Source organism: Giraffa tippelskirchi, chromosome 3 (genome assembly GCF_054371585.1).
Source record: "Giraffa tippelskirchi isolate mGirTip1 chromosome 3, T2T-mGirTip1v1.2.pri, whole genome shotgun sequence".
Lineage (NCBI taxonomy): Eukaryota > Metazoa > Chordata > Mammalia > Artiodactyla > Giraffidae > Giraffa > Giraffa tippelskirchi.
The window spans coordinates 48161172-48185037 of record NC_137277.1 but is presented as its reverse complement, the minus strand read 5'-3'; the positions used below and the strand labels follow the sequence as shown (position 1 = coordinate 48185037).

The window sequence follows — 23866 nt, the reverse complement described above, 5'->3', positions numbered from 1 at the left end:
CGTTTAGATAGCTGCATGTGGCTAAGAGTTATTTTATTGAACAGGGTAGTTAAGGAGCCTTATGAGATATCAACCCATCATTAATATGTGCACTTTACTGATTCAAACAAACAATAATAAATAAATAAAAACAAAAGTTTAAGACACGGAGATAATCAGAAACTTGAGCACTGACTGGATATCTGATGTTAAGGAATTCTTGTTAATTTTTTAATGTGCAAAACAGTTACTGTGGTTTATGTTTTTAAAAAGAAACCATCTGTTTTAAATATACACATTGAAATATTTACAGAGGAAATGATATGCCTAAGATTTGCTTCAAAATAATATGGGGCAGGGCTATGCACAGGGAGCACAGATGAAATGCTACTAACTTTGGACTGATTAATTATTGAAGCTGAGGGATGAGCACACAGGGACTCATTACACGATTGCTTACTTTCGTAGAGTTAAAATTTTTTCATAAAAAGTTTTTAGAAAATAGAGCAAAAAGAAGGACTTCCCTGGTGATCCAGTGGTTAAGACTCTGCACATCCACTGCAGGGGGTGCAGGTTCAATCCCTGGTCAGGGAACTAAGAGCCTGCATGTCACATGGTTATGGCAAAAAAAAAAAAAAAAGTAGAGCAGAAGGAGATGGAAAATAGGACAAAAAGCAGAAGACTGGTCCAGGAAGGTCAACATTCAAAGAGCAAGACTTCCAGTAAGAGAGACAAAGAAAATGAAAGGAGATCTATAAAAAAGAAAAATTCCCAGAATTGAAGGATACAAGTTTCTACATTGAAAGAGCACAATAAGGACCTAGTACAGAGGATGAAAAGAGACACAAACTGAGGCATATCGCTGTGAAATTTCAGAAGAGGGAAAAACAAAGGATTGTACAAGCTTTCATTCAGAGAGAACACGGCACAGAAAAGGATCAAGAATCAGAATGACTTCAGACTAGGAGGAAAACTATTTCTAATCTAGCAAGATATACAGAAACCATCATATAAGTGTGAAGAAAAAAACGTTCTAAAACATGTAAAGTCGCTACCTGTTTAGAACTTTACACACCTATCCAATACTTTGGCCACCTGATGTGAAGAACTGACTCACTGAAAAGATCCCGATGTTGGGAAAGACTGAAGGTGGGAGGACAAGGGGATGACAGAGGATGAGATGGTTGGATGGCATCACCGACTCAATGGACATGAGTTTGAGTAAATTCCGGGAGTTGGTGATGGACAGGGAGGCCTGGCCTGCTGCAGTCCATGGGGTCACAAAGAGTAGGACACAACTGTACGGCTGAACTGAACATCTATTTTTAGGAAGCTACTGGAGTATGTTCTTCATCAAAATGAAGGAGTAAATCAAGGAGAGAAAAATACAAGAGGAGACCCAACATACAAGACAGATGAACAGAATGAATCCTCAGGGCTATGATGAAGGGAGTTCACAGGATGACAGTTTCAGATGTGGAAGAAAATCGTTCCAGATTAAAGCAGTCAAACGGCTCCCAAAGGAGACTTTAGGAGTGAAATCGGTAGGACTATTTTGAAGAGTTTGAAAACACGGGAATTTGGGAATGAATGGCAGTTAACACAAAAAATTAAGCAAACAGTGACAAGTCTTAATGGGTAAATATCTAATTACTTATAAAAAGTTTTATGGAAAAAAAAGAAAAAAGTTTTATGGAGAAAAACAATCACACTATATAGTTCAGCTCTGAGGAGTATATATAATCATAGTAACACAAACAATGAATACTAATTAAAGCAAATCCTAAGAAAGTTCTATCAGGAAAATATGAGGGTTGGGAATATGTACACAGATAATGGCCATAAATGGGAAGAGAAGGCTGGGGACTGGGTTTTTCTTAGCTAACTCTAGAACTAGTTAACTCTAAACTGTATATTCACAGACCTGATAAAATTAAAACTTGAAAGAAAGGGGTATCAACGTTCTCACAAAAGTTCACAGCTTGGTGAAAAAGGAGGCCAAGCAAATGTGAAAACTCCACAGCATCCACACAAAGACTAGGATGAACATGTTATGTCACAATTCTATTGTACTTTTGAAGACACTGACTTGAAGAAGCAGTCACTTGCCAGGTGTCAAGTTTGAAGGAGTATATTGGGAAAATGTTTCTAAGCAACTAACACAGATGAAATAGATGAAGTCAAAAGGATATCAAAGTCAGAGAAAGCTCTTTTAGATAAAATTCATTTAGACATTTGTTAAGGTTTTTGTCTTATTTAAATAGAGGGAATCAATTCTCTTTTTTTAAGGAATATAATATGTTAAACTCAAGAGAAGCTCCCGGGGGGGCAAGCTAAACTTTGCTTTGTGTAAGTTGTATTCACAAAGGCTTTTGATAACCAATATTATTATCAGTACAGTAGATTTTCTAGGTTCAAATTTCTACTAGGTATTTAATGCTCTCTCTAAGGTATAATCTATTTTACATTTTAAGAGAGAACAGTGTCTTTTTTTCAACAATGGTTCAAAAAGACCATAGATCAATAAGTAGTTTGACGATGTTTTTAATGAAAAGTTTTTCTACTAAATGCCACATTACAGTTCTGGAGGCTAGTTTGATTTGTCTGTCCTATATATAGACATCAAATTAGCCAAAACAGCTAAAACTCACATTGCTTCCCAAATTTCATTTCCTAAAACTTTCATTTTTTCTTTTCTGATTTTATGGTCTGCGGTACTAGAAAAGTACTCATTTTTCCTGCATGAGCTCTTGAATTTAAACATATATATTCATAATGTTTAAATGCCAATCAATCTTTACCTGGCTTTATCTGGATCTTTATGGTCAAAGCCTACTGAAGTTAAGATCTGACTCTTTTTATTCATACTGGGACAAGAGCAGAATAGAAGCTGAAAACTAAGGTAACCCACCATCTTCAGTTAATCATTAGTTTCAAATTCCACTAGCAGACATTAAATAGAGCTGCTCTCAGGGGGGAAAAACTTCATCTCTTTTCAAGCTTTTGCTTATCTTCTCCATTGGGCAATGCCAATTAAATGAGAAAATAATCATAATTATGACATCCTTGAAAGGAAAAAATCCATGGGAAAGCATGAGAATCAGGAGTTGACTACAGATGGAAAATTTGTTTTCTCTAGAGAAGCTGAACTGCTTTATTACATTCTGGTTAGATGGAAAAATTATAAGTTTTTTTAATGTCAGGTTTGTGAAAATGAAAACTTGCTAGTTCTAACGCGAGGGAAAGATTTACACTAAGATTCAACCTCTTTTATGAGGGTTCCTGGGACTTCCCTGGTGGTCTAGTAGTTAAGACTCTGGGCTTCCAATGTAAGAGACACCAGTTCAATCCTTGGTTGGGGAACTAAGATCCCACATGGTATGCAGCCAAACAAACAAACAAAAAGATCACCTCATGTGAGGGTTCCCATCTGGGATGTTCATTTTACTGAATGTGAAATGGAAATGCAAATAGAGAAGTAAACTGACATTTATTCACTGTTCCTTTTTGGTTTTAAGAGGAAATTTGCCCTGATTTCTGTGACCCAAATTCCTTTTCCTACTTCTAAAGTCAAGCATTCTCGCACCCATGCTGACTGACCTCAAATATTTGGCTTGAGGCTCTCTGAGCCAACAGGAGGTTAGATTTCCATGAAAAGAGAGCAGATGTAAATTTGGGTTAGTTACTTACTTTAGGATTCTATGTTGGAAAAGCCCCTCAACACGTTAGTCTCATCACAGCAGCACAGCCAACTCCTTCTGCACAGTAATCCTTGTTCTGCTCTCCTAGACTGAGCCAAGTTACATTGTGACTCACTCATTGTCACTCTGTATCATCAAACCCTTTGCCGAAAAAGAAGCAGTCAACTACTGAGGCGGCAAGGCAATCAGTCAACTGGCAAGCAGGCCTGGTGTGTTGGTGTTTAAACTATTTTGGAGAACATTAGTTTCAACTCTAAGTAATTTTATTGTTGATGTCTCACCATGAGTACTAGGATCCCACACTGGTATTTCCAAGACACTGAGCAATGGGATCCTATCTGTCTTGACCGCAAAGTGGAAGATTGCTATTTTTTGTTCATCATTTAAAGCATATTTTATAGTCTCATTCAGACTATTCTCTCAAGGTCTTGGTAGAAGGGGATGCCCAATCCTCTTTGTTGAGTCTTATGTCAGTCTCAGTACATCGTTCCCTTTTTCTTTTTTTGTTAAATCGTGAGCTCACTTTCAGTAGAGATTTTCTTTTCAGCTGGGAGTCCTGATGGCCTTAAAGTTCAAGATTATTGCAAAAGGGCCATTTTTGCATTTGCTTCTGCCAGGTATCTTAGGCTCTATCAGTTCTGGTCCAATTTTACACTAATTTACTGGTTTGGAGAATTCTGTACCTATGCAGTATAAATTCAGGCTCTGGATTTTTCACAAGAGGCCACCCAGAACCCTGGTCAGAAAGAACTTTCTCCCATCACTTGCCTCTGTGGAAATGTGTTTCTAGTTTCCCTTTCACTGAGGGACTTGCCCTTTCAGGGGCTCAGCTTTATGCAAAGCTCAGTTACAGTTCCCCATCTCAGGTCGGCCCAAGGTGGTCTCCTCTGTCCTTGTGAGCATTAAAATCCTCAACTTCTGGGCTTGTACCTGTATTTTATCCCTTCAGGTTGCTGTGGCTTCAATTTACATGCTTACTACTCTGCCTTCAAGTGACTTAAACCCCAAGAAGGCTTATTTCAAAGAGAAATTCAAAGTGATGCAAATGATATGAAACTCTAACCTAGGACTTAAGCATTCTAAAAATTCAGTATTTTCAAGATGGAGAGGCTCTTGTAGACATGATAAAGTTCTGAGCTCCTCTAAGGTGATGTTACACTTAACACATTCATATCATACAGATAAACCAACTATTTATGGCAGTGTGTTCAAAGATGACCTCCACATAGCTTTCCTGAAATCTACTCTTACAACGTTCAAATTCCCTTTTATGAAAGTCTTAAGAAAAAAGTTTGTAAATAACACCTTGAAAGGTTTTTGTTTGTTAAGTTAAAAAAAATTAATAACTTTCTGTGTCAACGTATGACTTTTTCTTGTGTGTGTTTTAATGAAACATAAGTCTTCTCCACAGAGTTATTTCAAACCCTATTCCATGACTAAATCTAATATGAGAGGGGTTGCTTTACATATAAATAAAATAAAATTGGCAAGATATCAACCTGTATACCCAGAGTGAAGTAAAAGTCTAACCTGTAGGTTGTTCAGAGGCTCCATCTTCATGACGGGGCCCAAGGTGTTGAGGGGCAGGGAGACATCGATGCTCTGGTTTGGCATCAGCGGTGTATGGATGGCCAGAGGAGTGCTGGGGATGACACCAAAGCTAGGAGAGAGGGTGAAGAAATCCTAGAGGTTAGTTAGGAGGCAGGATTTATTTTTATTTTTTTTATATTTATTTATTTGGCTGCACCAGGTCTTAGTTGCAGCATGTGAGATCTTGTTCCCTGACCAGGGATTGAACTTGGGTCCCCTGCATTGGGAGCTCAGAGTCTTAGCCGCTGGACCACGAGAGAAGTCCCGGAGGCAGGATTTAGACACATCTTTCGGTTTCAACGGATTTTTATAAGGAAACAATTTTTAACAAATTAAATGGAAGGAACAGCAGGAGCTAAAGTGCCCAATTCTAATTTGGGTAACACTGGTTACCACATAACCTCTGTTTTCCATGAAATAGATTAGAGGGAGGAGAAAACATTCAGCAGCAGAGAACTGGCTAGCTAATGCCCTGATTCTAGAGTTTTCTTATGTTTATCATGCCACTAGAGGGGCAAGTTTGATAAACATATTTTTTTATACATCTATCTTTAGATAATCCTTGGGAGAATACCCACCCTGCAAAGTACACTACTACTATTTCACTAGCTTGATAACCTGCCCAATCAGCCCAGAGGATGATTTACGGTAACTCACTTTCTTTTTTCTTTGTTTACTTACATAGGATACAATCACTGGGAAAAAGCCACTCAAAGTAAAGCAGAATTGACTGGCTTCAACATTCAAAACAACCCTCCAAAGGACAAAAGACACGCTGCAGACTCAAATCTGGCCACTTTCTTAGCCTAAGGCAGGCAGTGAGTATCCACCACAGTTATACTTCTCACAGAAGCCTGCATGATGATAATATAAAAGAGCTAGGAAAAGTCTGAGTGTGAAGTCACATAAAAACAAAAATGTATGAAGGAAGACCAAAAGGGAAAAGTTGGGCCACATGTATAACAAATGAACAACTTAATGATATAAATTTACATTGAATTTATGCTCTAATTAGCCTCAGGAAGAAACATGAGATTATAATATAAAATAACTAGAGCTTTTTAGGCAGTATCAATTTCAAGAGTCACTGAACAGCAGGAGAAACATTTTCCTTTTCCTAGACAAACTATACTTTAGAGTCCCAAATGTAATAAATGATTTTGAGTAGACACATCAAATCATTTTGCTATTAACATCTATGGGTCAAAAACCATTCTGCCCTTTTGATCTTGCTCTCATGATTCATCTGTGTGGAACACCACAGGGAATCTTAAAAAAAAGGCTACCAGAACTAGTAAGTAAGTTTATTGAAGCTGCAAGATACAAGTTCAATATACAAATATCAACTGTATTTCTATATGCTAGCAACCAAAAGTTAAAACATGCTACTTACTATAACATCAAAACTATGAAACACATAAATGCAGCAAAAGATGTGTAAGATCTGTACATGAAAAATTATAAAATACTATAGAAAAAATTAAAATTATTCAAATATTAAAATTATTAAATATAAAATTATAAAATACATCTTTAACTTAGATGTCCTACATAAATGGAGAGATATGCTATGCTGATGGATTAGAAGACTCAGTATTGTTTGTTGTCAGTTCTTCCCCAAACTGATCTATATATTCCCTATACTTTCTATCAAAATCCAAGCAGAAAAAAGACCTAGAACTGCCCAAAACAATTTTTGAAAAAGAACATAGTTGGAGGGTTTACACTATATGACTTCAAGATTTACTACAGAAAAAGACTTTACTTTGACTCTTACTTTACACCATACTGGGCTTCCCAGGTGATGCTAATGGTAAAGAATCCACCTGCCAATTCAAGAGATGAGGATTTCTGAGTCAGGAAGATCCCCTGGAGGAGGGCATGGCAACCTACTCCAGTACTCTTGCCTGGAAAATTCCATAGATAGAGAAGCCTGGTGAGCTACAATCCATGGGGCCATGAAGAGTCAGACACAAATGGATATTGCACATTACACCATATTATCTCACCAAAATTATCTCAAAATGAATTATAAAGGTAAACATAAGAGCTTTATTGATTGCCATTTCTATTAAAAACTTTTTAAAAACTGTATTAATAACTGTGGGTCAGGCAAAGATTTGATAAACAGAACACAAAAAGCAAAAGACTTAAAAAGGAAAAAATTGTAAAATAAACTGTTTAAATAAAAAACCTGTTCCTTGAAAAACACTAAGAAAGTAAAAGTAAGCTACAGACTGGGAGAAAATATTTGCAAGGCGTATCTGAAAAGGACTTATAGCCAGAAAATAAAAAAACTTTACTACTTGATAATAGGACAAACAATTTTTTTAAAAAAGAAAAAGGAATGATCTGAGCAGATACTTCACCAAAGAAGATATAAGATTAGCCAACAAGATTATGAAAAAAATGCTCAGTATTGTTAGTTAGTAGAAAGATATTACTATACATCTACAAGAATGGCTAGCATTGGTGAGAACATGGAACAGCTGGAACATCCACACTTACCATATGACCCAGCAATACCACTGCTAGGTATTTACCCAGAAAAAATGAAAACACAGTTCCACACAAAGACTTGTACATGAATATTCATAGGCGCTTTAGCCATGAAAGATAAAACTGGAAACAACCCCCACTTCTACCAACTGGTGAAAAGTGTAAACAAATCGTGCTACAAGCATCACTGGGATACTACTCAACAATAAACAGACTACTGAAACACCTCTAAGCATTATGCTAAGTGAAAGAAATCTAATGCAAAAGACTCCATACTATGTAATTTCATTTACAAAACATTATAGAAAAGGTATGATTATACTGGCAAAGACAGAGCTACAAAGAACAAGAGAAGAGACATCACAGTAAAAACAGTAAGAGACACAGAGAATAAAATTTAAAAAAGCAAATAAAATAAAACAGAAATGAAGAAAAAGAACACCACTACTCATGAAGCACTCCAGTCAGAAGATCAAGTTTAAGTCTAATTAAGCCTATAGACAAATTTACAGACATAATCAGCAAAATCTAGACTGTGGGAAACTCTACAGATAAAAGATCTAATTTCTTCTACAAATAAATTTCAAGGGAAGAGAGAGGAGAAGAGTCTATAGGTTAAAAGACACTTAAGACACATATCAATTAATTGATATATATGAGGACCAATGGGATCCTGTTCAGATAAAACAAGCTGTACAAAAATACTAGGGAACTGCAATAATCTGCTAATGGTGTTAAAGAAGTTAACAATATTAATGATGTTAAAGAACTTAATAATATTAAAGAATTTTTGAGTTTAATAATGGTGCTGCGGTTATGGGTTAAAAAAAGGTCATGAGATACATATTCTAACATTTATAGATAGAAAATATTAGAGAAAAATAGTACATATAACAGACAAAGTCAATAAATATATTTCTCCAAAGAAGAAAATCTAAACAATGGAACAGTACAAAGGGTTAAACACATAAACCCTGAAAACTTTCCAGAGATACAGGACTTCAAGGTACACACTGAAAGAGCACACCTTATACCAGGAAAAACTGACTAACACTGGTCAATCCAGGGAGTATCCTAGGAAAATTACTGGACTTCAAAACTTTGGACAGTCAAACAAAATGATCAAATTACTTATACATACAGGGAAAAACCATGCTGGCAATGAACTTTTCCTCAGGAATATTTAAATGACAAACAACTCTGAAGTAAAACAAAGAGCTTGAGTCAAGAATTTTCAGGCATATAAGTCATGATTTTGACCATGTAAGAATTCAAGGATTGTTGAGGCCTTGTTGAGGAACCTACTAGAAGACATACAAGAAATGATCATGGAAATGTAAATAAAAGGAATGGCAGCAAGCGTAAACTCAAGACGAAACAAAGATGAGGATAAAAGTGAAAGAATAAAATGTAGAAATGACAAAATGACAATTGACAAAAATGAGAGGAAAAGGAGACAAGCAGGTGGAAAGCAGAATAAGCTCTCATCTGTCATAACTCTCTTCCCTATTATGGCAGAGAATTCACTGCTAAAAGCAAACTGTCTGCCTATATGTGATTATTCAGTTAACAGGTAGACTGTCTTCCTTATTTTTTACAGCAGCCAAAGTCCATTCATTTTTCTCACCAAAATGTGGGCTCTAGACACACACTGAAAGGGCACACCTTATTCCAGGAAAAACTAACATTGGTCAACACTGGGATAAATCCTAGAAAAATCACTGGACTTGGACAGTCAAACAAAAGTTTATACAGTCCATGGAATTCTCCAGGCCAGAATACTGGAGTGGGGAGCCTTTCCCTTCTCCAGGGGATCTTCCCAACCCAGGGATCGAACTCAGGTTTCCCATATTGCAGGAGGATTATTTACCAGCTGAGCCACCAGGGAAGCCCAAGTTACAAACATTGGGCACACATTTGAGACACACATTGGTTTGTTTCATCACTCTAGCTTTAGTACCTAGAAATGTCTGGCACTCAGATGCAAAAACAATTACTATTAACTGTATAAGTGGATTTCAACTAAAAGTGTTTTTTTTGGTAAACTGTGTTAATAAAGACATACTAGTTCTAGAATCCTTTACGGCAGTAAGTCCTGGTTTCCTTATTCCATATGGACAACCTTCTCAGCAGAATTCCCTAGGGCCTCCAGAGTTAAAGCTGATCACTGAAGAGATATGCAAGAGCCTTCGCTCAGTCTACACTGAGCATCTGCCAACACAAGAGTTTTTACCCACTGCTAAATGGAACACTCACTTGTTAGACACAAAGTACACTGCTGTCTCAGGATTGAGCTGGGGAACTCAGATTTCTTACCTATTCTTGTTAAACTGAATTGCAAAGTCTGTCATGTGCTGCAGAGCTTTGTTGGTGAAGTTCATTTCCATATAGATGTGCCCTTGGCGGTGAGTAAATGTTCCTGAAATCTCCAGGCCTTTAGCCTTTACTGCAGGCAGCCAGACCTAAAACACAGCATAAAGCCCAATGAAATCAGACAGGATTCATTTCACTACTGTTTTTGAGTAAATAAAGATGAAATTAAGATTTCACTTCGTTAGGCAATTAAGGTGCTGAAATAAGCTTCATTTACAGAAGTTTCCCCTTCCTCTTCTGAATTTCCTTTTGAGCATGACATCAAGCAAGGCTGAGACTAGAAAGATATCAACGACACTAACCTAAATCAAAACTCTAAAAAGGTGCACTAAGATGCATGAAAACCAAGTCTGAGCAATGGCACTCTAGAATCCACATGCAATACCAATGGAAAAGGAGAGTAGAAGGAATGCGAAGTAAAATGTTATGTCTTTCCCCCTGTGCTTTGAACTGATATACAGTTCAGTATATATATGGTATATACTGTATATCAGTTCAAAGCACAAGATTGATTTCAGTGCTGACAAGCAAGGCAATATTTCTAAACCAGAGAACAAAACCTAAACACTTACATTTCCAATTTTAAGTCCAATTATAAAAATGGCTAATAAGGGTGCTGCTGCTGCTGCTGCTGCTAAGTCGCTTCAGTCGTGTCCGACTCTGTGCGACCCCACAGACGGCAGCCCACCAGGCTCCGCCGTCCCTAGGATTCTCCAGGCAAGAGTACTGGAGTGGGTTGTCATTTCCTTCTCCAGTGCATGAAAGGGAAAAGTGAAAGTGAAGTCACTCAGTCATGTCCGACTCTTAGCGACCCCATGGACTGTAGCCTACCAGACTCCTCCATCCATGGGATTTTCCAAGCAAGAGTACTGGAGTGGGGTGCCACTGCCTTCTCCGAATAAGGGTGCTATGGCGCTTCTTATTGCTAGGTTTGAGGCCACCATTCATCTTCCTCGTAAATTCTCTAGAACAAGGGCCCCAACCTTGGACTTATTATCAGTGGGAGTAATGCAAACGTTAAACGTTAAATAATTCAGGTCCTGTCCACTAAGAAAGTGTTGTGTTACTTACAGCCTTGGGAGCCACATATCCACCAGGTGCCATGCCTATCCCCGTGGAGAGTTCAAACAGGTCATTCAGACCACTGCTGACCACAGCAGGAGTAGGGGAGGGAGCAAAGGTTGCAGGCACTGATGATGGGATGAAGGACTGTCCCACCTGCAGGGAATAAAAGGGAAGGGGAGCAGGGAGATCAGGAAGAACAGATTAATAGTCCTTAAAATGTTGCTATCTATTTTAATAGTTATTGGTAAATCAATAAGAACACACCATAATTACAATATTCTTAGGAGTTTAATTCATATATTCTTTGTCCTTTAAATCATCATGGTTATTTTTTCATCATTGAAAAGATACACACACTCTTTACAAGTTCTGTCAAGAGAGAGTAATCAGCAGGATCAGGAACACAGTAACCCAAAGTTTTTTCTATTTGTTTCCAATTTTAGCTTCCATGATTCTGTGCAAAAGGCCTCTAATATCCCCAGGAAACTCTCCTGGGGGAGACAGCTACTCATACTCCCCAATTCTTTTACGAGGAGAGTCTCACTTGGAGTCCAGTTGACTCTCAAGCTCTTTCTAAATGACAGAAGAGAATAAGGGTATTCTCAAGATGGGAGGTTCCATTTCCTTTGGCTCTTTACCATCAGGAAGACAAAGAACTCTGTAGACACCAGAGCGTCAATCCCTAAAGACATCCCTACAGCACATGTGGTGTATGGTCCCAAAGATTCCAAGTAACCCTACACTACTATCTACTCTTCACAACACTGCTACAGAGGTTCTGGTGTACAGGGCTAGACAGCAGTGGTGGCTGGTCTGAGAAGGTGCGCATAGGAAAGGCATCAAACAGGGGGCAGTGCATCCCATGGTGAAAAAACCGATGGCACTTACTGCCGGACTTCCTCCAATGCCCCCGCCAAGGTCACTGCCAAGCTGAAAGAGAGAAAGGAGAGAGAGGAGAGAAAGGTAGAGTTCATTTAGCTAAGTACTAGATGCCCATACAGAATGTGCAAATTGCTCTACTAAGTTTGCGGGGAACACATGCTATTCAACTTGACTCCCAAAGTCTAAAGAAATTCTAGATTGCAAAGAAATACATCCTAGGGGAACTAAGTAGGGGACATGATGATGCGTGGGAGTTTTGAGAAAACTTGGAAAGAAGATGGAGCTGGGACACCTCAGGGATGTTTCAGATCCAATCTTTCCATTGGGGTACACAGACACAAACCCAAACAGCATTTAAAGAATTTACATATTCCAAGAAGCTCTATCTCCAGGTAGTAATGTTTTGGATACGTCTTATTTTTTAAAAGGAAATTTGAGGGGGAAAAAAGAAAATAAAAATGAAAATGTGCTTTGAACTATAAAACTTGCTGCCTCACTGAGAAAGTGGGGGCCAAACCAGTAGTGAACTGCAATTTCAAGCTCCAAAAATTACAGCTAGAACAAGAGGAATTTTCAGTTTAGAACTTTGCTAAGAAAGCAAACAGCTGGGTTAGGAAGATATCCCACCTGGGGAGGAAGTGGGAAGGCTTGCCATTTTTCAACTCTCTCTCACAGCCAGTACAATTAAGGAGAAATGCTATGATTTCTCTGAAGTAGATTATTTAAAAGGATGTTAGCTACTAGAGAATTAGATTAACGTAATTAGCTTGGTGACAAGAAAATAATTCCACATGGTCTTAACTCTGCCTTTTCCCCCTACCTCAGGGCTCTGATATAATTCACCCTGAATTTCAGGACAAGTATTTAAAAGAACTGAAGCTGAAAACAGCTAGCATGAAGAAACATAAAACACACATATAGGCAACTAATGGTGCTGTTGAAAAGGCCAACGCTACTTTTTTTGTGTTACAATTTCACACTGCTGCTTCCCTAGTTCTCACTGTGTATCTAAAATTCATCTCTGAATCACCAAATGCCTTGTCTGCTTTACAAAACAGTTTCCTTTATTGTCATTTAGTGATAGAAACTTGGAGAGCTCGATGCTACGGATGTGTTAAAAAAAAAAAAAAACCTGTACTATCTTCAGGATTTGACAGAGAGGATTTATTATCTTCTCAGTGAACAGATACATAAAACTGAGTTGTCAAATCTCAAAAATAATATATATATTGAAAAATAATGGGACTTAAGACAACATTCTGTTTCCATCATGGCAGGAAAAAAAAACCCAAAAACCCACCCAGGCAGGTGCTGCCTAACTGGCACAAATAAGCTTGCTCGGCACTAAGCTACAGAGCACACCAAACTTCAGAGCCAACACTTCCAAAATCTGGTTTCTGAAGACTATGTAATGGTTGGACCTGGGATGAGAAATCACAGGCACAGACAGATGAAAAGGTCATCACAACCAAGACTCTGAATAACTGGAAGCATGACAGCAAACAGAAAGGACACCACACATCTGCCTTCTCCGTTTCTAGAACAGCACACATCCAGAGCATCAAGAGTCCTCTTATTCACACGTACACATAACATCTGTTGGAGAAAAGGTACGATGGGGAACGTAAAGATGCCAGGTGATGGGGGGAACACATAGACGAACCAGATCCAGGCTTTGCAAACTAGCAGAAAAATAAAACACGAATGTAAAACCACACAGAACATGCTAACACAAAAAAAGCAAAGTTCTATAGAGAAGAGCCTCTTTTTGGCTGAATGATAATGAAAAGATGCTTGTGAAATTACAGAAAGCAAAAAACGGGAGAGGTTATATCTCAGAATGAACACCGGTTAAAAAAGTAGGAATAAAAGCATGATCAAGAAGAATGAGCAGTCTAATTAGATTGGAGCACAGGGTAGATAGGTGTAAAAAAAAGAAGGAAGCCATAGAACACAAATTTGCAGAAGCAAGCTGCCTATGGGAGGTCTTTAGTTTTCAATTTCTCCTTATGAAACTTGGAGGGTTTCTTAGATAAGAGTCAAACTTTCTTCGAGTATTAATAACTATCTCAATTTTGTTCTAATAACTATGGCTTTCAACCTTAAAGACAAAGTGGAATCAACCACCTTTGTGTGTATAGTGTGGCAAGTTGCTGTTCAGTCGCTAAGTCATGTCTGATTCTTTGTGATCCCATGGACTGTAGCACATCGGGGGAAGGGGACTTTTAAAACCACTAATGTCCGAGTCTCAGTTCCAGTCATAGTGATTTAATTGTTCTGAGGTGCAGCCCGGGCATCAGAATTTTAAAAAGTTGCCCTAGTGATTCCAATGTACAGACAAGGTTAAAAACCATTGCCTTAGAGAATTAACTATTATCTGCAGTCAGACAAGAGTTATCAGTTTAGAAATTACTTTGGAGCTATCTCCTAAATGGAAATGGAAGCTAGAACTTGAGCAGAAAGAAAAGCCCTTTCTAAGGAAGGCAATGATGCAGAATGTCTCATTTGTCCCAGTGCTGGTTTTGATCTGGTTTTATGACTTTCCAATGGGCTTACACATTCTCCCCACAGCCATTATCCCCCCTTCTGGGCTATCTCACAACTCAAGTTTGAAAGAGATGGAATTCTTTATGGACCTAGTTGGGACTTGATGGAAGAAAGAAAAAACACACTGGAAGAGAAACAGCAATGTTATCAAAGATGCTAAATTCAATAAAAGATATTGAGAAAAGGCACTCATTAGTGGTGTTATTTCCAAAGGAAAAAAAAGCCCATTTATAGCCCTTATTTTCTTAGATTTCATCCTTATTGTATTTGAGCATTATATGAGTATTATCTTAGCTGGAAAGGATCTAAATGTACTCTCCTCCCCACCACCGTGCTGCTTGCCAATTTTATTCAAAACCATATAAGAGAAACTGAAAAGCAATTCTGACACTCCTCCTTTTATGTTCAGCTGATTAGATACACCTGAGCTGCAACCCAGACTCAAGATCTCTGATCTTACAGAAAGAGAATGCAAGGGGTATTAGAGACACACAGCCAGAAATAAAAAGGTTCACCTAACTGGGCTATGTCCAGAGAGCACAAGTCAAGGACAATTTCAGTATGCTTTCTAACTAGCAAAACTAGCTTATTCAGACTTTATTTGGCAGCCTTTCTTTTGACTGCAAAGTTTCTAAGAGAGGCTATCATCTTCCTCTGAAAATATGACACAGGTGACAGCACAGTGACAGACAAGAGTAATAGGGAGCTGTCAGCAAGGAGAGGAGCCAATTCCCCAGTGAGGGCCTCTGCTAGCTACAGTGACAAGCAGGTTGAGGCAGATATTAATTGGGGGGTAGGCAGGGGTTGGGTAGGGAGGCTAGAAAGCCGAACTAAACAAAGCAATGTTGTTGTCATGTTAGCCTGAACCAGCCACTAATGTTTCAGTTTAGTTGCAGGTACTACCCTGAGTCAGACAAGATTCATCTATTTGGTAATACTTTCTAATCAGGTCAGGTACAAAATCAATCAAACTGCACTTGTAAAAATTCAGGTGATATCTGTTATCCAGTGAGCTAGGGGAGGTGAGTGAAAAGTAAGGTATGACTTTAATCTCAAATGCTGTGTATGTTTTAAGTGGTCTTTTGGAGCTATTTCCTATTATTCCCAGGATTGCCTTAATGAGGCTGCTATTTTCTCCATGAATGAAGTAATGGCAACTTGCTTCCCTGGTGGTTCAGGCAGTAAAGAATTTGCCTGCAGTGAAGGAAGCCCAGGTTTGATCCCTGGTTCGGGAAGATCCTCCAGAGAAGGGAATGGCTACCCACTCCAGTGTTCTTGGCTGGAGGATTCCACAGACAGAGGACCCTGGCAAGCTACAGTCCACAGGGTCGCAAAGAATCAAACATGACTGAGCAACTAACACTTTTTTAGAGACCAACTAAATCAGTATACAGGAAGATGAAGAAAGGAGAGGTGCCAATTTCAACAAAAGAATATTTTTAAGTGCTGCAAATTAAACAGAATTTTTCTAAAGGTCTGTAGTTGATACCCACGTCTAAAATTTCTGCTAGTGGTAAAGCTTCCCCAGCCTCTAATCTAAATCACATTAAATGGCACATTAACAGTAACACTAACATTGGCTACTCCAAAGAATGCGGTGCTTCAGCATGTCTGAATTAGTGCTGAAACAGCTCAGTTCATGTTGAACTACATAATAAGGTATTGCTTCACTGTTCATTTAGTAATTGGATGCAAAGCAGTGATTTCATGGTAACTTATTTTAATTTATGGGCTAAAGAGATTTCAGCATGGATACACAAGTTCTGCTGCAGAACCTGGTTGAGTCAAAAATTTGAGAGCTGAGTTTGCATACCAAAAGGAAATTCCTTCATCTAAAGGCAACATGCTGTAATAGCAGAAGTACAAAAAAAGAACGCAAGTCTGAGGTTCTGTAAGGCAACAAGGCTGTCAGACTCTAAGAAAAGGATGTCTTAACACGGCCACCAAGTAGACTGAAAATAAAACGAAACACAAAACCCCATAAATGTTCACAAAGACTGATCTGGGTTAGTCCCCTTGACAAGGTCCATCTGACCAGTCTAAAGTATACCTGTCTGCTTCTGAAACTATGGAGCTGTCTGAGAATCTGAAGACATTCTCTTAATTAGAGGTAGAGATCTTAAGTTCACACATTTCTTTGCTCCTTTCTAGAATTATTACCTCTTATCTGACACTTTCCAGAACTCATTTAATTGAAGAGAGTCTAAGAAATGTTTCAGGGCATACAGTTTACCGATAGCTCTGCTAGGCAGGAATCAAAATAGAATGATGTAAAAATAGTACACAATGATTCCCATCACAAACAACACTTGTACCAAAATCTTATTGGCATCAAAAATATCAATTTGTGTTTTCCCTATTAGTTTTAGATTTTAGTAGCCACACACTATCTCCGAGGTAAAAAAGTATGGTTTTCAGCTGCTAGGTTGCAAATTTTAATTTAATTTTTCACAAAGCTATTTAGAAAAGCACCATAAAATATAACTAATTGAACCGGTGAAAAGAATCTGTAACTGTGCCCAAGCTATCAGACAAACTCATGATGAGAACAGAACAGACTTGATGTGGAATAGCATAAAGGAGTTGAGATCATACAAAATCATCAGAAGACTCCTTAGCTTGAAGGAAAAAAAAGTCTTATATCAACAGAAAAAGAGGGTGATGTACTAGATCACTTTCTGAGATGGGACAAGGGACAGAATGTGACAAGAAATTCCTAGAATGGCACTACTGGTCTCTTAGGTCAGATATAACTCAATGTTCAATGTAGTAAAAGTCCACAGGAGCAGCTCTGTATCTGGCCTCATCTTCCTTTGCAGTAATTACTACCTGACTATGTACTTGCCCACAACTATATTCCCAATACATAGAATAGAACCTTACATAGAATAAGCACTCAAATATTTATCGAGTGACTGAATGTTTCACTAACCATATAAGCGGCACTATTATATCTTGGGAGATAATTTTGAAATGAATCACTTCACTGGTGAAAATTATCACAAAATGGATAGACGGCTGACAAAATTGTTTCACTAACTGCCGAGAGCACCGTTATCTCCATCAACACTGCCAAAACATGAATAGAACCAATTAAGGGGAAAAAATGACCCCATCCCCTCTATTTCCAACCAAAGCCAAAGCTTTTTCTAGAATCTGAATGTATTGTCTGAGTGGTTTTGACTGTCAGTTTTCATCACAAGAATGCCCTATGTATCATTTTATTGCCTTGAAAATACTTGCTTTATCACAGCTCACCACCAAATAGCTGGGAACACAGGATTTTGTGGCTCTACTTGAAAGAGGGTAAGATTAAGCAATCTTAGTCCTTTTTCTGGGAGACAGATGTATAAACTTATGCAATCCCTCCTCTCATTAATGAATATTTTTATTGTCTTTCTCAAACTTTCAAGTGCCTCCTAGTGGTAAGCTAGCACAAATTCACATAGAGGGCATCTAGGAGGTATATCATGGAAAGGCCTAAGGCAAGCAAGTCTTGTGTTTTATTTTAAAACATTCATACAATTTTACATTCTAAGCCTTAATACGGTATGTTTACGTTGCTTACCATAGAGTAAAACTTAACACTACAAGATGAGGAACCAGGTTTATCCTGTAGCTTCAGATGCACCCTATGCTCTGCTGTGTACTCCAGAGATTGTGAGAAGGATCAAAGTTAAGTGAGACTGGACTCTATTATGGAAGATGACAATAACAAACTGCAGGAACCACAGGACACTGAAGGTGTGTATAAACTTTAAAGTTTTGAAAAAGTCCTGGGTTCAAAATCCTGACTGAGACTTGCTAGCTATGCGTCCTTCAGTTATCTGTCAAATGGGACCCAATACCAATTACCCTGCAGACTTATTTTGAGGATTAGAAATTATAAAAGTTCTAGCACAGAGATCAGCACTTGGTATTTGGTAATTATTCTCCCAACTTCCTGAGGCCAGCCTTCACGAAATCTATGCACTGATAAAAACACAGTGGTTACAAAAAGCCACTTAAGAATTTACCAGGCAAAACTGGGATACAATTTACAAAGCTCTCTCCACAACACTTCCAACTCTAAAACTTAAGTTCTTAAATCACAGCAAATCTTTTCCAGAGGAAGAGAGATGAAGATGTAGCATGGATTTCCCATGGGCTAACAAAACCTCAAAATCATTACTATAATCATGCATGAGTTAAACTATCTGAAAGGTAAAAACCTGTAAGAAACAGGTAGGATGTTCTGAGAAACATACACTGGGGTCTGGAAAAGGCAGTTTCTCCTCTCTCCTACTCTGTTCTAGCTGGGCACACTGCGAGCACATTTCTCTGGCAGGAAACCCTCTGTCAGCATAGAGAAAGGGCACTCTGGATGATGTTTCTTTTCCATTCTTGATATACAATAGCACCATTTTTCTAAACAGAGTAACACATAGCACCTTGGATGAAAAGAAGGCCATAATTTAGCCAAGGTCTCTGCTGACAGTCTGAAAATAATGGAAATAAATAATCAAGATTCAATTACCACTTTAGTGCTGCTTAGAGATATCATACTCACCAGCACATGTTATATCTGTATAACGTGTATGTAAGGTTTACACACATAGGTGCCGGGTCATCTCCCATACTACACCAAACCAGAAGGGTCTGCACTGTCAGAAAAGCCACTCTACCCAGGACAAGCAGTTTCTTAGATTTGGTAGCTGGGGCATCAAAAGACACCCATACAGCTTCTAAAACAAAGAAGCAAAACCCCCAATAACACCGAAATAGTATACTACACTGCTCTACACATAGAACAGAACAACCTAGTAAGTTTCATTAACTCAAATTCATTCCACATCAAGGAGACAGTTAAATTTATACTAACAGGAGGAAACTATGTTTTAAGCAAAACAGAATATGCTAAAAGGACAATAAAAAACTAAGGAGCAAAGTGAAGAGTGTATCAGAAATCCATTTTCATTTAAGTCCGGTGATACAGAAACATTTTTAAAAATCTGAAGCTCTGTTTACATCAATGATTTTCAAAGATAAAGTGAAGTGAAAGTCGCTCAGCTGTGTCCAACTCTATGCAACCCTATGGACTATACAGTCCATGGAATTCTCCAGACCAGAATACTGGAGTGGGTAGCCTTTCCCTTCTCCAGGGGATCTTCCCAACCCAGGGATCGAACTCAGGTCTCCTGCATTGCAGGTGGATTCTTTACCAGCTGAGCTACCAGGGAAACTCAATGGTTTTCAAAGACCTACCTCTAAAAAAAAAAAAAAAAAAAACCAAACAAAAACAAACAAAAGAACACCCAAGAAAACAAACCAAATAACAACCAAAAAACACCATGTTAAGAATCACTTGGGAGGAATGGTGTGCATGTGTGTGTTTTTTTTATGTCACAGCTACATACCTACCTCACTCTGGTTTAAGAACAGCAGCTGTTATATGAGTCACTATTATTGATGGATGAAGGCTGGAGCCTTCAGGTAGGTTGTAATAAATAATAATAATGAATGAATGAATTGACAAGTATTTCCTGAATGACAGCTCTAGAAAGTCACCATTCACTAAATCTCAAAATTCTGTAAGTGTGATGATGAAAGAGGGCAAATAAAATCTAATGGGAGGTTCGCCAAGATATGAAAATGGAAGAATAATACCATCCTCTAGTGAATTTCAAGTTTTAAGACAGAGGAACAGAAAATGGACAGATATTCTAAAATACAAGACAGTTTTCAGTCTCCAATTATGGACCACGAGCAAGGGTAAAAGAACCCTGAGCAAGAGTAAAAGAACCCTGGGAATGAGAAACTAAATCTAAATTTGTCAAATTCAACCTTTGGCCAATTTCTGATAGGCTGGATCACCTAACAGCAAATCACAGCAAGAAAATGTCCTGGAGTTGAGGGTAAGGGGCGAGGTGGGGAGGGACAGAACAAAGGTAAATTCAGAGAGGACTGTTCTGTAGGAGGTGCCAAGACTCACCAGAATATAATTCTGTAGAAATCACTGTCTTGGCTTAAAGACCAATTTTTTTAACTCTCTACCTAACTTCATCTGGAACTTCACTTGGCTCAATATTCTCAGTCTTGGCTGCAAAATTAAAATAACCTGGATATTTAAAAAAAAAACAAAAACATCGAAGAGAAGTGGACAGCAGAGGTCGAGATGGTTGGATGGTATCACTGACTCAATGGACATGAGTTTGAGCAAGTTCTGGGAGATGGTGAAGGACAGGGAAGCCTGGCATGCTGCAGTCCATGGGCTCGCAAAGAGTTAGACACGACTGAGTGACTGAACAACTATAGGGCCCTATCTCTCAGGAATTCTGTTTAACTGTTCTAGAGCTAGGTACAAACACTGCCAGTATATGTATTTTTTAAAAACCAATTATGCAGCTAGAGTTGAGAACACAAAGGTTGGAATAAAAGGTTAAGTAGCTGCCATGCTTCATTAGCAGCACATCACTGACCTCTATGGGCAAGGTTCTGTTAGAAACCAATGATAAAAGCCAAGTAGAGACCTTGCAGAGAGCCTTTCTGAGATGAACACTGACGACGTAACCTGAGTGCTGCTTGCCAGACAATCACATATTAATAACTCTGATCCAGGCTACATTTTAAATGGGGACCTGGGTCAAATTCTACCATACCCAGGAACATTCTTCTTCCTAGAGAATAAAAGACAGACTTTTAACAAAATAATTTCAAGAGTTTCGTGCCCTCCTTCAGTGTGAGGCAGAGTAGGAGCCATCCTTCCAGGAATGTGTTTACTACTGAAGTCAGGAGAAAAAGGCACGGAGGTTTATCAATAGCTATTCCAACACCAAAGCGAAATGGTTCACAGTGATTACAGATATTTGCATTTTACGATGCAAAATGTTGTCCACAGACATGGGTGTTTGTTAGAAAAGGAGACTCCTAGGTCATAGCCCAGACCAACAACAATTGTCTTGTTCAAGATCTCCATTTGATGTTATGTACACGTTAATTTGAGAAGCACTGTTAAAAGGTAAGGATTCATTCAAGAAACAGCACTATCTGTATAGATTAAGTAAAAACCCTGAGAACTATCTCCATCTTTAAATTAGATAATTTACACAAGAACAATAAAAGCTTTTTAAAAATGGCACAGACTACTGCTGCCACAGAAACTCATCTTTCACACAGCCAGGTTTAGGTCTCTTCCTTGTGATGTTCTCTTAAAAGGAACCTTGGTTCTTTGAGTGAATATATATTTAACTGCAGACAGATCCAAAGCAAAAAGGGCTTCTCCTCCTCATTCTGATTTCTGGTATATATTTGTATCACAGAATAAGTTGGAGAAACCTGCATGCAAACACTTTCTGGGGCTATAACACCAAGTATGCCATTTTAAATCTCAAAGTCAGAATAAACTAAAATTTAAGAGTTACAGGAGCATTACTGGGCTTACACAGCAACCCCTATATAATATTTAGATATCCAATTATAAAAACAGTTTATTCTCTGTCCCAAAGAGAATATCCTTTGCAAAACAAACAAGAAAAAGCCCACATGTGACTTAGTCTACTACAATCTAAGAAAGTTCTAATCAATTTTCTCCCTGATGTAAACTTTCCGGAATTCTAACAGATGACTGGATTGGCTGCATAAAATATAAGGAAAAAACTCACTGGTGTTAAGGACCAGCAAGAGCTAAGATAAAAAGAGTTAAGATACCAAGCCAAACGGAAATAATATTCTCTTTCCTTCCATGCTAAAGTGGGTCAAGAAACAAGAGGACAGAATCCTGGGCCAGGCATCATCAAAATACAGAGCCTCTTTCTCTCTTCCATCCTTCAAATTTAATTTCTTTGTCTTCTTAGGTTCAACGAGTCCACCATGTTGTAAACTTCTAGAGAAATAAGCAGGGTTGTTAAGGCATAAACGTGAGGAGGATTTAACATTTAACTTGTAGTTCATACGTCAACAGAATACGAAGAGCTGTTTCCGTGTTTAGAAGGGATTTCTGGGAGTCTGCATGAATATTTCAACATTCGTTCGTCAGTCTCCTGACTCTAGAAAGGAGGCTACAGAGCAATGCAGGATATCACATGAGGAAGCCATTCAGTCAACTCTGTTCATTAAAGAGATCTGAATATGAAAAGCAATGCTTATATTCCCAAGAAAGACAAAAGGAATGCTCATCTGTGTCACCATTAGCTACAGTCCAGAGCTTGGTCAGTATATAGACCCTGGAAGCAGTGATTTCCATTAGTAAAATGTATCATCCACAGAGATATAATGGTAACCCTATCTCCTTAGACTGTCAGTCAAAAGTAAATGCACATGTACTGGCTGGTATAAATCCCAGACATAATAACACTGTTCATAAAGTAGAAGAGAAAATGCCAGTGTATGAAGCAGAAAGGAAGGTTGTTTTGTTTATGTAATCTCTGAGGATATAATATTTTTGTACCTAAGGCACTGCCTTTCAAATTCTAATGCTGGAAAATAAATCAGTTTGTTGGGCATATATCTAGTCATCAGGTTGACAAACATCTTATTTGCAAGTGTCCTGCTAAAAAAGCTTCTCTAATTCTACCACAATTAAGTATCTAATTTGCAGGGAGCCATGTGATAAGACCTCTTATTTCTCTGGCCTCTCTACCCAGATGGAAGGTCATCCTTAATATTTCTCATGTATCCTGCACAGCAACAGCAACTAATTGGCACATATTCACAGACACTTTGGAGCCTTTTAGTATTAGAATCCTGGAAGCTAATTAAATTGGAAGTATGACAGTGTGGAGTGGGAGATGTGGATGGAGAAGAAGGAAAAAAGAACCAATCAAGAAGTACTTTCCAACTGTAAGAAAGATATATTAAAAAAAAAAAAAACAACCAAAAATGGCTCAAATATCTGCCTCAGAATCCTTCAGAATTAGATAAGGTATAAGCCAATAAAATATTGAAATAAAAAAAGGCAAAAGCTTGAAAGCCTCAAAGTAGGATGACCACTATGAGATCATTTAAATGATGTTCAGGTCAAAAGGGGAATTACAGTGGCTATCCAGAGTTAAGCAGCAAGAGCAATAATAAGCTCTGGAAAGGCAACTAGGTTGGTTAAACACCAAAAGTTCTATTTAAAGGCAGGACAACAAAATAATCCTGTACACATGCAAACACTCCCCATACCGATGATAACAGTATCATTTAATTCTCTAGAGACACATAATCCTGTCCTTTATCAAAGGACATTGCTCTGTCATCTAGTTCTGAAA

General features: G+C 38.2%; 1 protein-coding gene across 20 annotated transcripts in view; it reads right to left on the bottom strand.

The window, feature by feature from the left end:
- Positions 1 to 23866, bottom strand: part of AP2B1 (adaptor related protein complex 2 subunit beta 1) — a 116157-nt gene that overhangs the window by 30974 nt on the left and 61317 nt on the right. For 11 of the 20 annotated variants that reach the window (XR_014080632.1, XR_014080631.1, XM_081584458.1 and 8 more), the window contains 3 exons: positions 11214 to 11360; positions 10086 to 10231; positions 5211 to 5340 (listed from right to left, as the gene is read on the bottom strand). Coding sequence is in view for 18 of the 20 variants with exons in the window: in XM_081584458.1 (XP_081440584.1) it covers positions 5211 to 5340; positions 10086 to 10231; positions 11214 to 11360 (423 nt within the window). In the remaining 2 variants the exon portion in view is untranslated. Of the gene's footprint in view, positions 1 to 5210; positions 5341 to 10085; positions 10232 to 11213; positions 11361 to 12095; positions 12138 to 23866 lie in introns of all 20 variants that reach the window. The other 9 variants (XM_081584450.1, XM_081584455.1, XM_081584451.1 and 6 more) reach the window with 1 other exon arrangement.